The following is a 13,410-nucleotide window of genomic DNA, read 5'->3' on the forward strand; positions in this document are numbered from 1 at the left end:
CATTTTTCCTGTTTTAACTCCTTCAGACCCGTATGAAAAACAAAGTGGAAAAGAACATTTTTGCTAACTCTTGTTTTTAATGGTATTTTTTTTGGGACGCCACGATAAGAAGGCCGTTAAGCCTAAACATCTGGAACTGGATGTTTGCATGTTTTCGAGTCTGTATAAGGTTGTGAACCTACACATGAACTCAGTAGGTGCGTCACAGCAAGAGGAAGTGAACAGCAGTGATGTCATCACTAGTAATAACTCTCCATTTATGAGACGATCAAGGAAGTCTTCAGCTTTATACTCAACATACAATAACATGTACAATATATATATATATACCAGTACATATAAAATTATAAATATGAATAAATGGTGACATACTTGACCTATGAAAAGTATGATGTCACTATTTATTAATATTTATAAAATTTGACCCAAACATGAGTATTAGTTCATGATGTCCACGACAATGGACATACTTTGAAAACAATCCTATGAATTACAAGATAAATGTCCAAAATAACTTCAAATACTGTTAACAGTTAAACTTATACTGAGAGGACAGTGTCCGGCCAGCATGAACATAAATGTACATTTTTAATTGAAATTTAAAATCACTTAACTCTGATCCGATCCAGCATGCTTGTTTGCCACTCTCTCAGCGCATGCTCAAAGGCGTGACATTATGATTGGATAATCAGGATCCAATGAGAATCCAGCAATGCTGGCATCCTTCAGAGTATTTATTGGTTTAATAAATTATCTGATTCGATGGGCGCAAAGTCTGCAGGGGTTAAAAAAGAAAATGCAAAATATTCTTTAACATGTTTATTTGATAATTCAACAGGACCCAACATGTTGGTCATCCACCTGCATTGCCTCCAAACAGCTAGTTTTCTTTTTTAAATAGATTTTCTGAGCAGTAAATACTCTCCATGCTGATAAAGATGTTGGTGGAACTGAAACATCACAATTAGCAGATGCAGTGTGAGGATCTCTGAGCACTCTCAGCTGTTGTATGATCAGTGGAAAGCAGTTTAGAGTCAGGCGTGTGTGTGTGTGTGTGGGGGGGGGGCCTAAGGAATGAGGACAGACACTCAGCAATGTATTGATCAGGAATGAAGGTTCTAGAAGCCTAAATTCATACGATCCGAGCTCAGTAGTTCCCCTGGTTTTGATTTCTGTAGCCGCCTCGCTGGTAGCCTCCTTGGTAGCCTCCTTGGTAGCCTCCTTGGTAGCCTCCTTGGTAGCCTCCTTGGTAGCCTCCTTGGTAGCCTCCTTGGTAGCCTCGCTGGTATCCTCCTTGGTAGCCTCCCTGGTAGCCTCCCTGGTAGCCTCCCTGGTAGCCTCGCTGGTAGCCTCCTTGGTAGCCCCCCTGGTAGCCTCCCTGTTTCTGCTGGTAGCCACCTTTCTGATCTGTTAACAAGCAAAAGGGAAAACATGTTTGTCTGCACGCATCCACAAACTAGTAGTGTAGCATCCCCTGACAATATTTCAGAGATCACGCATCACAACAAACATTTGTTCCTGAAACATCACATTCAAACATATCACATCAGCAGACTTTGAGAAGCAGGATATTTGTTTCATCGCCTCCCGCGTCTCGCTCGACTCGACGGTGAACACAGCAGCTGGCAGCACGCCGACCGTTTTGCTCAGCATGTGGCTGGTTCTCACCGCTGGTGGTTGGTGCAACTTAGGATGGATGGATGAATGAATGAACGAACGAAGTCCAGTGAATATGAACCAATGTATATCATTGGTTCAGTGTTTGCACAAGTGCTATCCTTGTATTTAAACTTCCATCGGAGGTCTTTTCACCCTGTCAGCCGGGAACAAACCTGGCCTCCCCCCCTTCGAACCAATCCTCTGACATGTTCATGTATGGAAGTTACTGATGAGTGCAAACAAACCCAGTCAGCAAAGCACGACCCAACTCTTAATCTCCTGTATCGATAAAAATGGTCACGCGGTCCTGGGAGGTCCACCATGTGCTGAGCTTTGAGCTCAAAGTGCACCTTTAGTGTTTAACGTACCTCGCTGGTAGGACTGCTTCTGCTGGTAGCCACCTTTCTGATCTGTAATGCAAACACCACCCAGTTATTATTACGGCTTTCCTTTAATACGAATGGAGAAAGCGGTTGACAATATACAAAATGCAGCACTGATAGCAACGGCAGGCGTGATTAATACGCTAAAACATAATTCACACGAAGCATCTTCCGAGCTCACCTCTGTTGAAGTAGCCTCCGTAGACGCCTTGCTTGAGGTCGAAGACGCGCTCGTTATTCTCCACCAAGCCGCCCAGTTTCTCCGCCAGTTGCAGGGCCATGTTCTGCAGGGAGGTGGGCTCCGTGCGGTGCATCACCACGGTCTGCGACGGCTGGTCGAGCGACGCCTGTCGGGAAGACGACGGTAAACGTTCAACACTCAAGAAATGAGGCAAACCCCGTGCGTAGAGACGCGGTGGAAAATCCTGCATCCAGCCTCACGCTCAGAGAGGCCGGGGGGGGGGGGGGGGGAGTCTTACCATCAGCTCCTCGTTGATGATCATCTTGCTGATGATGCTGTGAACTGTGGCGATCTCCAGCTCGAACATCTCCGACAGCGTCTCCATGCTGGAGGTCAGACAAAGAACATCTTTATGAAACGCCGCGTTCACATTGGGGTTTCGGTTTGCTCGGTCCACACAGAGATCCGGGGCATTTCCGCACCAGCTGGGCGCAAACTGGTCCAGGAAAACCAGTTCATTCATTGTGAGTGTGACTGGCATGCGGTTAAAAGCGGGAACGCCCTCTGACCTGATGGAGTCGTACACGCTGCTGTACGTGAACAGATAGGTCCTGAGCGACTCTTCCTGGATCTTCCTACAGGACGAAAACCCAATCAACAAATGCAGAACAATGTTGACATGATGGAGGGTAAATAAAAGTACACATTTATTTGTAAATAACAAATATATCGTTGGATATAAAGCAAATTATAAAATATTACAATTACATAAATCAGATTTCACAAGGTATTTTTAAAACAATGCTCAAAATGAAGGGAGATTATTTTACATTCACTGATGAGAATGGAACTCTACCAACCTAACAAGCATCTCGCGCACTCGCTGCGTCTCTGGGAACAGGTCCCACACTTTACTGTTCATCTTCTCATTGATGATGAACGAGTGGCACGTGCGCCAGTCGCCCATCTTCATGGCCTTGCTGGCCGCCACCACGTGCTCCCTCATGCTCTCCGGAGGCCCTGGAGGACAAAGGAAGGCGAAGTCGTCGTCTTTTAGGGCCGATCGCCCCGATGGGAACGCGTCGTGGGGTGGCGCGGTGTCGCTTACCCAGCAGCGGTTGTCTTTCTCCCACCCTGAGCTGGTGGTGGAACTGCTTGCTGATCATCCTGCGGCGGGCGTCAAACTCGTGGGCGGCCATGTAGGGGATCTCTAACAGCATGGCCGACACCAGGTACACACATTCCAGCAGCTCCAGGTTGATGTGCATGTGGAACGGCACCTGAGCAGCAGATAGCAGCAGACTATGAAAAGGATTCTCAGATATGCTCCGTCCCATCAAAGGGAAGTCTTTTTTTTTTTTTTTTATTCTGCGAAGCAACAGCACAGCCCGTGTAGTTTTCCACTGACGCAAGACTAACCTGTCTCCTCTTTTCAATCTTCTCCTGCTCAGCGTTCCTCTCCTGCATGTTCCTCATGAGCAAACCCTGACCCAGCAGCTCCTTGGCGCGGCCAGAGGACTGGATGTCCAGAAGGGCGTTGTGGGCGTCTTTAATCATGCCCTGCCTAAAGGCGCAGATGCCAAGCTGGACCATGGTCCTGTTGTACAAGATCTAGACGAGACAAAGCGCGATTTAATAGCCAAGTCTCATTGCTGCTCTCTGTGTCCACCTGTCCGCACACCTGCACAGGGGGGTCAGCGTGCTGGATGTTGTCTTGCAGGTGGCTCATCAGCATTAGGTCCCGGGCCTGGTACCACCGTGAATGCAGCGCATGGTGATAGATGTGGCAGAGGATGGCACAAGTCCGGATCCGGTCGGTGCGGTCCTTGGCGTAGATGAACTTGCAGAGGCGGTCCATAATCACGGCGCTGTCCTCCCCTTCACTCTCTTCCTGGTCCTGCTCAGACTGATCGGCAGACGGGGAGAAAACCGAGACGGGCTCAGCTCGTGTTATTATTCTGGGTTCAAATGTAGATCCATGAAATGGACGCCGCTTCTTGGAGATCTTCTCACCTTGGACTCTGCCTGGAGGCCGAGGCTGCGCCGGTGGGCTTTGTAGTCGAACTTGTAGTACGTGTGCATGATCCTGCGCAAGTAGATGCGGCAAATCTCCTCCGTGCTGCCTTTGTTCTCCATGTAGCTCAGCAGCCGGTCAATGATGCCACAAACGTGGCCCTCGTCTTTCAGGTTGTCGACATATTCTAGGGAAGAGAGACCGAGGAGGCGGCGAGCCTTCAAACGATGCAGCAAAAGGGGAATTCTTCCAATGACTTTAAGTTTCCAGCAGATGATTGACTATCACCTTTAAAAAAAATAAAAATAGAATGCTTTGAATGAAATGTAGCTCTCACCCTGCGAGTGGGGATCAGTGTTCTGCATGATCTTGGTAAATTCTTCATCCATCCTCTCGACTAAGGTTAAGATGCATCCACGGACCCTGAAAGGCTGGCAAACAGGCACAGTAGGGCAGCTCATATTCGCCGTCCCATTCTCAGTAACAGAAATGCGCGTTGTTGTCGAGTCGGCAACGGCGACGACTAAAAATGTTCTAATAGTTTAGAGCACCTGGTCTCCGCTGATCAGGCTCTCGCTGTCTTCTGCGATGTTCTCGCCAATGAAGATGTTGTCGTTTTCAAAGAGAACGTTCAGCAACTCATCGATGCAGTCCAGACACTTCTTCCACATATCGGGCTGCAGGCAAACAGAAAGAAAACATAACATAAAAACAAAAACAGTAATACTCTCCTCCCTGGTATAGTTCCCGAAATAAACAAAATGAATGAGTTCTACCTTCATGAAGGCTGCCAGGTTGGGGTTGTAGTCGTACAGGGAGGCGATGATGTTGAACTTAATCTTGACCAGGATGCCTTCACCCAAGTTGTGCTCGTTGGCGATGGCTGCCAGAGCATGGAACAGTTCGATCTGGGCAGCCCTGTCACATCAGAGTAAAAGCCTCTCAGGAAACACCGAATACATCTTTAAGTATATTAACTACGACTAAACTGAGCAGTTTGGCTGTTCCTCACGGCATTTAACTGAGCAACGAGGCCTTGTGTTTTTAATACTCATGACTTACTGTTCATTAAGCACAGTTTAACATCATTAAGACGACTTGATTATAATTACTAGAAGAAAGTCCAGTCTGCATAATTCATAGCAATTTAACGCATACAGCTGACAAAGCCATTTCTTTTTCTCTGCACAACTTTCCCATACCGAGACGCGCCTGCTTGTCAGTGCTCAGGTTTGAATTCTGAATGTGTGTGGCCATACTGAGCGGCTGCCGTGTGACCTGCTGTTACCTGTCGGTGCCCTTTTTGCCTCTTGCTTGCAGGATCTCATTCAGCTTCTTCACGACCACTGGAATGTTGATTTCCGTGCCTTTGGCAAACATTTTGGGCTTTTCCTGATGATTGAATTCAACACACAACAAAGAAATACTGAATTACTTTCTATGTTCACTGAATGGCGCATTACGACGCTCATGAAATGAAATGAACATTCTGATCAGAGAAAAAAGAAGCGACTTCCTACGTGGGAAGAGATGCTCTGTTTGATAAAAACAAATGGGTGTCAACCTTTTTGCACAATAACGTTCTCACCTTGACCAGAGGGGCGCCTCCCTTCACCTTCTCCCAGCCTCCCTCGGCCTCTTCTCCTCCCTCCTCCTCGGCCTCCTCTTCTATACGCTCTTTCCTTTTTTGTTTCTTCTTCTTACCAAGCTTCTTTTCGGTTTTCTCAGACTCCTCCTTCCTGAGGACAGACAGTGTGTGTGTGTTGGTAAGTTCACGAGTCATATTGTAAGATGGGCATCAATGGCTTCCATAAACTGTTATTAATTTCCATTATGCAGTCTGGACTTGAGAATATGTAATAAATCCTCATAACTATGACAAAAAGTATCTACTAAAATACATGATTACAAATTGTCTCTGACTATCTAGAATGTAAAGTTTTTGAGTTACAACCAGCAAAAGCAATAAAGTTTTAGACTTCCGTTATGAAAATGCTTCATGATTGTTTGTTTTTTTTGTCAAAGGAGATGAAAAGCACCTTTTGCAGAGTCATGGGTTTTGTTTTACGTTTTAAAACTCACAACTTCTTAATTAAAAATGAAACTATAACCTCACTTTTTGAGGAAGACCACGGCCAGGGAAGCGCTCTTTCCCTCCACATCGTCCGAACTCTCACTGCCACTGTCCACTGTGTCTGAGCCCCAGTCTTCACCGTCTTCATCACTAGAGGAATCCTCCTCCTGTTAGAGACACAAACTCAAATGAATTATTTTTGCTATCGTGGTAGCACATTTATCCCCGACCTGCTGCCCTCTTACCCCAGACCCTTTGGCAGGCTTGAGGAATTTGCTGGCCTCTGGGGGAATCTCGGGCTTCTTCTTCAAGAAGGATTTTGCCGAGAGTCCATCTCCCGCTTCTTCATCGCTCTCAGACGATGAACCTTGCAGGACAAAATTTAGGATTTGGTTTGTATCAGTGGCTTTTTAAAAAAGGAGATAAAATCAAGATGCCATTCCTGTCTTTATAAACAATCTTTCACAAGATGTCACCGGGGTTATTAAGATATCAGCACCAGAAATGCATCCACTACAGCTTTAAATGTGGATCGCATTACCTGAATCCCCTGCCTCCTTCTCTTCCTCTTCATCTGCAGACTCCTGTGGGTTCTATCAGACAAGAGGAAGACATTGGAGTTTATCAAGGGATAACTTCCTCATACACCATCATAGGTAAGCACATTCTCATTTACCTCCTTGTATGCAGTTATCTCTGTCTCATAATCTCTGTTGTACTTGCGGATCTTCTGACGTAGCGTACTGAGGGCTTTTGCATTGTTTTTGTTCATTTTCTTCTTGCCCTCTTTGTCTTCCCAAATCTGAAAGAAAATTACGCAATTGAAATTTTGCGGACTCTGAACGGGATAGGAAGCATTAAATAAAACATATTGCAATAATCCAGATTAACGTAAATACTTTGCTGAAACTAAATCAATATAGTTCATTTATGGTTACTGACCTGGTTCAGGTAATCTTCCAGGTCAGCCAGCAGGCGGATGTAGAACGGTGGAACACCCTCTTTGTCCACTATATTTTTGCTTTTTAGGAAGGCTCGACATAACTGCTCAAACTCCTCCAGACATTTGGCCATGTCACGAATCTTCATCGCATTGCGGATCGTCTTTATGAGGTTGGTCAGCTCCTCAAACCTACGATTTAGAACGAATGAATTAAAAACAAATCTTTACAGATATGCCGCCAAAAAAGGGCCAAACCAACCTTTTGTCTTTGGCACTGCGCACAACTCTCTTAGTGTCCTCCTCATCATCACTGAGAAGCAACGACCTGAGGGGGGAAAAAAACATGAATGTGCTACTACTAAATACAGTACCAAAAAAATAAATGGATTTGACATCAAGAAAATTGATCACAAGTAACACTGACTGATGGAAAGTTGTCCCAGGGGCTTTAGGGGCGATCTCATCGGCAGATGAGGATTCCTCTGACTCACTGTCGGAGCCGGTGGCAAAGAAACGAGACATTGTCGAATGAAGAAGTCAACCTGTAAAGAGAAAAATATACACACGAGGAATGATAAATATGGGAACTGTCTGTAGCAATAGAGGGAAATATTGTAGAAAAAATTCCATTTTATTAGTCATGTTTGAATAGAAACGGATCAACCAGAATCAATTCATTCTGCTTATGAAGGCAAGATGGCAAACATAAGGTGAGCAGGAAGATCTCCACATTTGTGTTACTGCACTGCCACTCGGTTCATACGCATGTAGGCTGCTTACCTTTAATAGGACACGACGAGAACACACAACTTTCCACACAAACATAGTAGTTGTGTGTCCTTGTCTGCGTGTACATGGAGTACTAATAACCCGTTTGTGAAAGTACAGCTATAACATAATACAAGCAGTGCTTTTGATTTCATTTATCGGCCTTCTAAATTAATTCGCAAAGCAAATACTAACGTGGCGCGGAGCTTCTGATAGATAACGTTAGCACCAGGCCTCCCCGCATGTGTATCCGGTAAACACTCCTCCTCCAGCTGTTTAATGACTTTTTACGGTTTAATCCGGTATGAAGATAAACCTACCTATGAAATTGAAGTAAAAATGTATCTGTGGTGTGTCCGTCTTGTTTGAATGCTTATAAAATCCAGTTTTGCTGTACAGCAGCCACAAAAACAGGCGCAAGACGGCCTTGCCGGATACTCGGGTCAGGAGAGGAAGTTTAAGTCAACGACACACACACAGAGCGGCAATTGTCATATCGCCACCTAGCGGTTCAAAAAACATGCGCTCTCAAAACCTAGATCCTGAAATCTGTTCTGGAGCCGAGTAAAATGCCAACTTCCAGCAGTACTTTGAATTAAAATAAAAAATAAAATTTCTAGTTAATAAAATAAAACTTGTTATGGTATTCTCTATGATAATTTAAGTAAAACTAGCAAAACCGATGAGAAAAGCCCTTTCTTGTCACGTTAAAAAAAAAGTGTAGGGAAAAAATCCAGAATCCACTCCAGTATTCAGTGTTCTTACAAAAAAACACATGACCAAACCCTGTAAGAGGATTTCAAGAACATTCAAATAGTTTTTGTGTAATCCCTCTGATCCTTATCTTAACCGACTAAAAAAAAACAATAGATGCCAGAGAAAATAAATAAGTGAAAGACAAAGCACACCAGATTAAATTAGTCATACCACGTTTATTTCACATATCTTGAAGTCATACTTTACGTGACATCAAATTAAGCCTACAAAATTAAGAAACAATATATATATATATATATAAATATAAAACACACAGGAACCTCAACGGCTCGTCTGCTCTGGGAAATCTTCCTGCTACGCCCCTCTGGGTGTGATCAATGAAATATCCATCCATCCATATTTGTGTAGACGAGCTGAATCGTCTCATCCCGGAGAAAACCCACGCAGACATGGGGAAACCGTAAACACTACACTTAAATATAATAAAAAAATCTTTATTTTTATAATAACTTGTCAAACAAGAGTACATTGTTATATAATGTTAATACATCTGTTATAACACAAATCATTTCCAACAGTCATCATCAGCGTTCTTCCTCCCGTTTACAGTATTTCAGCAACTCTGGGAAGAAAAAAAAAAGGGAAACAGCACAAATAATATTCACTTGTCACATTTGACCCTGTTTTACAATTGTTACAGCTGTAATGTTCCATAATATTCAGCCCTCTGATGACTAACATATTGTTAAAAAGGAGGAAATAAAGACAAAACAAAACATCAGCAAGAGAATAATCAAATATCTGTTCAGACAGGCAAATAAAAAGCCAATGAGTGGCATAGATATGAAACTCTCTCCTGAGGGACTGTAAAAAGTAAAGATATTCTCTTCACCCCAGAGCGTTGCAGCATGCCATTTTCTAAATCGAATAAATCAAGTTACCTTCTTCTAGCTTCCGGATTTTCTCTTCCAGCATGATGCATCTGGTGCAACCTGCGAAACAATATAAACGTTAGTTTTACCAAAGTCAAGATCAGACAAACCCACTCCTAGTTTGTCACGTAACTTTTTCAGAAGGAGACGACATAAAACTTTCATTATTCGTTGTGAGACCAAAACCTAACTAATAATGAATTTGTCTCTGTGCATTAAAACACACACACACACTGCTACATCTTCATATGCAGCTGGTCTGGATGTGAAGTGATCCTGCTACAAAATTCAATGAGACAATACAAAGCATTTAAACAAAACTAGAGTCTTTTGGCATATTAACACGTCTAACTTACCATGACCTTGGAGCTTAGGTAGCTGAGTTCTGTGGCTGGATCCTGGCTGCTTCAAGGCCCGGACTCTGTTATGAAGTGTTGATGTTTCAGCAGTACCGGCTGGCCCTGCAGCACCTGAAAGCACACAATAACCTCATGGTTGCACACAATAAGGAAATTGTCATACAATTCCAACCAACCAGGTCTTTGTTTGTTAGCTGGCAAAGCTTTCTGGGCGGCTGCGGGTTGTTTTAGGCTTTTGGCTCTAGCAGCAGCGTCATCACAAGAAGACGTTGAGGGTCCAGGATCAGCAGAAGGCAAAAAGCTGTCTGAAAGACAAACATGAAAGTGTCAAGTCGGCAACTCGATGGTGCTGGTTCAAGTCCGTACGTTTGAACATCACAAAAACTGTGCAAATAGTAACCATTGCCATCTCAAAAATGTTAATAAATATAGCTGTATAATTCGTCTTATTTACCCATTTTCTTCTTCTTAGAGTTAGCCCGGACCAAGGGCTGTTTTCTTGTTTGAAGCATCTTGGTTTCAGGATTATTACCTTGATAAGAAGAGGAAAAACACAAAAGCAATTAGGTTCAAATGAAAAATGACTGTTACACAAAAAAGGGAGGAAAAAAAAAAAGCAATAGGTAGGGAAAGGTCAAAAACCTGTTTGCCCAGGGACTCGATTCAAACAGTTATTGTGAATCATATTTCTACCGGTACCTGCAGCTTCACAGAGTTTCTCAGCGGTCGAAGGAGCCGTCAGGGCGCTTCTCGCCGGTTGCTGCTTGAGACCTGCTGCGGCTCGCTGGATGCCTGACGGTATGCTGCTCATCCGCAGTTTATGCAAGACAGGGTTGCGCTGCTTGGATCCTGATATCACACAAAGGGAAGACAGCATCTGTGTCTCCACACACATCCCATCTGCTGAAATATGTGTTGCTGAAGTAAGAATGAATTATGGAAAATGAAGTAAAACATTAAATAGAAAATTGAAACCGTCTATAATGTGAAACACAAATCGTTGTTTGATAACTGCAATTCTACCTTTAATAATTTAACAATATTTACAAAGAATTAAATAGTTATCCAACAAGTTCATTTTAAAAACACAATGCACCTGGCCTACCTATTGCTGCAGAGCACAAGCTGTGCGAGGCCGATGTCCCCGTGGTCTTAAACACACAAAAACAGTATGTCAGCCACGTGTCTGTGAAGATTCTCAGGGCTCTATGTGATGGTAAACCTCTGTGTTGAACTAAGTCAACGAGTAAACTTTAGTTTTGAACAGGATTGAACTAAAGGAGCCTCTTGGATGAGAGGTGACGCATCAAATCTATATATCTTTCAACATTGTGTACTCAGTATACTGCAAAAAGACAATCAAAGCCGTACCGTGTGAGGTGCATCGGAAGCCGCATCATTTCTCAAAGCATCGGCTTGAGTTTTTTGTTTCGTCATGGGAGTGCCCGTCAGCTTGAACCTTCCTGCGAGCGCAGAGGCCGGCTTGTATTTCACCAACTGGGATGCAGCTTTCAAAGGAGGCGGAAGCACTTTAGGAGCAGCTCGCGGCAAAGTTCTCCGGACGCAGTCGGCTGATGGGATGCCCGACGATGGTGGACCGTCCCCATATTGTTTCCTTTGTGCCCTGAAGTCTTGGCCCACTTCTTGTTCCATGGTCCAGTTGAACATTCTGCAGTTAGTCATTGGTGTCGAGGTAATCAAAGCGTCTGTATTTAAATCTAGGGTATCATCCAAATTCAATGTGTTGGTTTTGACATCCACCATATCCAGGGTCTGCTGGCACAAAGAGCTGGACAGACCATCTCTCACGGGCAGACCGGATTGCGAGTGATCCTTCATCGTGCATTGATCAGCACAACCTTCCTCCGCAGTTGCATCGCTTTCAAACATGGTCTCACGCCCGTCCGGCATCCTAGCATCTGTGTCCGAACCCGCTGTTGACCCGTCATGCTTTGAAGGGTCAGGAGGAGGGTCTTCAGAATTTTCTTGTATGGGACTACTAGTGGCATTAAGGATGCGAGGATAGGGTTTGTCTGAAGTGTTAAGACTTCCGCTCGAGCTGGATTCCGACAGAGATATCGTACCATTGTGTTTAGAGGGACACTTTTCAAAGGTGTTGTTCTTAAGGGCAAAGGTTGCAGCAGCCGCCGCCACTAAAACAGCACTGTCAGCAGATTGTTGAAGAAAATTGATGTCAAAAGTGCTGTTCTGCACATCACAGGATCCAACTGAGCGTGTCTGATTCTGAACTGCAGTGTTCTCAGAAACTGAGGCGGCCCGTGTGTCAGCGTGACTCTGTGCTTTCAAATTTGACGGGAGATCCGAAGTCTGATCCTGACATATTTGCGAGGTAGCATTTACATTTGCAGCGGTGCTCAGAATGGATTGTTGCACAAAGGTCAACGTGTCGTTTGTCGGGCTTTGTTCCGGCATCCTGCGAGACGGGTCGGCATCATTGTTGGTTCCCACACTGTTAGAGGCCACCACTGGTTCACCAAGAAGCACAGCCACGACGTGCTCTGGACTTCTGTCGCATCGCACGTCGGGAGGAGAGGACTGCGCTGCAGCGCGCTGGACAGACGCGTCACTGGAGGAACTTATGTCACACGTAACGTCGGCAGGAAAGGTGTCGACCGTGTCCACGGCCGATGTGTGAAGCGCCGTATCGTTCTGTCCACTGGGCTCGGATGAAGGCTGGCTGTCTTCCAAAACACTGCCTGCTGAAACATCCGAAGTTACGTCTAGGAAAGTAATTTCCGGAAAATATTTGTCATCCAGGAATTGCTCTCGAGCATGTTTGTGCCGAGGCGTGTCAGCCATTTGGGCACTCCGGTCTTTTCTTGCCGTTTTCTCATACATTAAGGACTCATTAGGGTGAATTTGAGAATAGTTTTGCTTAGCAATACAGAGCGTTGCAGGGGAAGTCCTAGATTGGTTAGGATCCACTGTCGTCTTGTGAGCGTCGGATATTTCAGAAGCAGCATTTAAACTAGAGGGGACGTGCAACCGGAAGGACTGAGGACTGCTACATGTTTTCACAGATCCCTCTCTCATAGGCGTAGAAAGCAAGCTTTCAGGAAGAGCTGAATTATTCCTAGTAAGCTGCATTGTGGCATCACATGTAACATCGAGTAGACTACATTCCGGCAAGGATTCATCAGTCAGCCAGGAAAGAGCCTCCTTATATTCTGGAGTACATGAGACTTGCACTGTTGAGTTGTCGGCCATGCCAGATGACTTCTCTTCTGCTTGTACAGGTGGAAAATGAGACAGGATACACGGCTCAGGCTTCCCGACCCATATTTTTTCCCCACAGCGACTGCTCACACTTGTCCTCCTTGCAACCTGCAGAATAAAAGATTCGGTAAATGCAAAACACT

General features: G+C 44.7%; 1 protein-coding gene across 1 annotated transcript; it reads right to left on the bottom strand.

Moving 5' to 3' along the window:
* Nucleotides 1-270: 270 nt before the first annotated feature.
* On the bottom strand, nt 271-8,463 carry eif3c (eukaryotic translation initiation factor 3, subunit C). The gene is made up of 23 exons (XM_068754949.1): nt 8,343-8,463; nt 7,679-7,796; nt 7,514-7,579; nt 7,254-7,443; nt 6,988-7,113; nt 6,853-6,904; nt 6,557-6,678; nt 6,354-6,478; nt 5,826-5,976; nt 5,526-5,629; nt 5,014-5,155; nt 4,789-4,914; nt 4,575-4,668; nt 4,237-4,424; nt 3,905-4,129; nt 3,643-3,834; nt 3,332-3,503; nt 3,084-3,243; nt 2,793-2,858; nt 2,522-2,609; nt 2,224-2,389; nt 2,028-2,069; nt 271-1,407 (listed from the first exon to the last, which is right to left on the bottom strand). Exons 2-23 carry the CDS (start codon nt 7,774-7,776, stop codon nt 1,148-1,150), a joined length of 2,955 nt encoding a protein of 984 aa, XP_068611050.1. The 5' UTR covers nt 7,777-7,796; nt 8,343-8,463; the 3' UTR covers nt 271-1,147.
* Between the last annotated feature and the right edge of the window lie 4,947 nt (nt 8,464-13,410).

The sequence above is a fragment of the Brachionichthys hirsutus genome, chromosome 21 (genome assembly GCF_040956055.1).
Source record: "Brachionichthys hirsutus isolate HB-005 chromosome 21, CSIRO-AGI_Bhir_v1, whole genome shotgun sequence".
NCBI lineage: Eukaryota > Metazoa > Chordata > Actinopteri > Lophiiformes > Brachionichthyidae > Brachionichthys > Brachionichthys hirsutus.

Coding starts and splice junctions, on each gene's coding strand:
- eif3c (XM_068754949.1), bottom strand. CDS start 7,776: ATGTCTCGTTTCTTTGCCACCGGCTCCGACAGTGAGTCAGAGGAATCC. Junction 6,905..6,987: donor AGATAACTGCATACAAGGAG/GTAAATGAGAAT, acceptor CTTGTCTGATAG/AACCCACAGGAGTCTGCAGA. Junction 2,610..2,792: donor AGCGTGTACGACTCCATCAG/GTCAGAGGGCGT, acceptor TCTGACCTCCAG/CATGGAGACGCTGTCGGAGA.